Source organism: Sphaeroforma arctica (assembly GCF_001186125.1).
Source record: "Sphaeroforma arctica JP610 unplaced genomic scaffold supercont1.14284, whole genome shotgun sequence".
Lineage (NCBI taxonomy): Eukaryota > Ichthyosporea > Ichthyophonida > Sphaeroforma > Sphaeroforma arctica.
Window position 1 is genome coordinate 1 of NW_014026274.1, and position 592 is coordinate 592.

At 40.5% G+C, this 592-nt stretch overlaps 1 protein-coding gene across 1 annotated transcript; it reads left to right on the top strand.

Moving 5' to 3' along the window:
• Positions 1 to 105: 105 nt before the first annotated feature.
• On the top strand, positions 106 to 577 carry SARC_18175 (hypothetical protein; the record flags this gene model as incomplete). The annotated part of the gene is made up of 2 exons (XM_014287741.1): positions 106 to 161; positions 532 to 577. Coding segments are annotated over 2 exons (102 nt in total), but the record flags the coding sequence as incomplete, so codon positions are not given.
• Positions 578 to 592: the final 15 nt, after the last annotated feature.

Here is a 592-nt window from a genome sequence, read left to right on the forward strand (position 1 = left end):
TGCGTGTTTGTGCACTTCACAGTCTCTCATTTCCGTTTCATTTTCGGTTGCTTCACAGTCTCTCATTTTGTTTTATTTTCTTTTGCGTGTTTGTGCACTTCACAGTCTCGTATCGGCCCTTTGACGGAGAAGGAGAGCTTTGCCGATGATCTGTGGTCGGGGTATGTGTACTACAAAATACAGTTTTAACGTATCACAGATTTCACATAATACAGTTATGCGCACTACAGTTCAACGTCATACAGTGTAACGTAATGCAGTTTAATGTAAAACAGTTGAACGTAGTACGGCTTAACGTGATACCTTTTAACGTCATACATTCGTGCACACTACAGTTGTGATTTCTGGTCTCGGGCTCTTTTCGTACCTTCAATGATACGTGCATATACATAGTGTCAAGCTTTGGTGAATGCATACACGTATATGCCTAGTTAACGTTTATCCATTGTCGCGAACAATCCAGATCATCTCATGCACCGTCTAAATATACGTTAACTCACTCATCTCATGCACCGTCTCTCTTTACCACAGCAGTCCCATCTATCCACCATTCTACAGGTCACACAAAGACATATAATATCATATAATATAC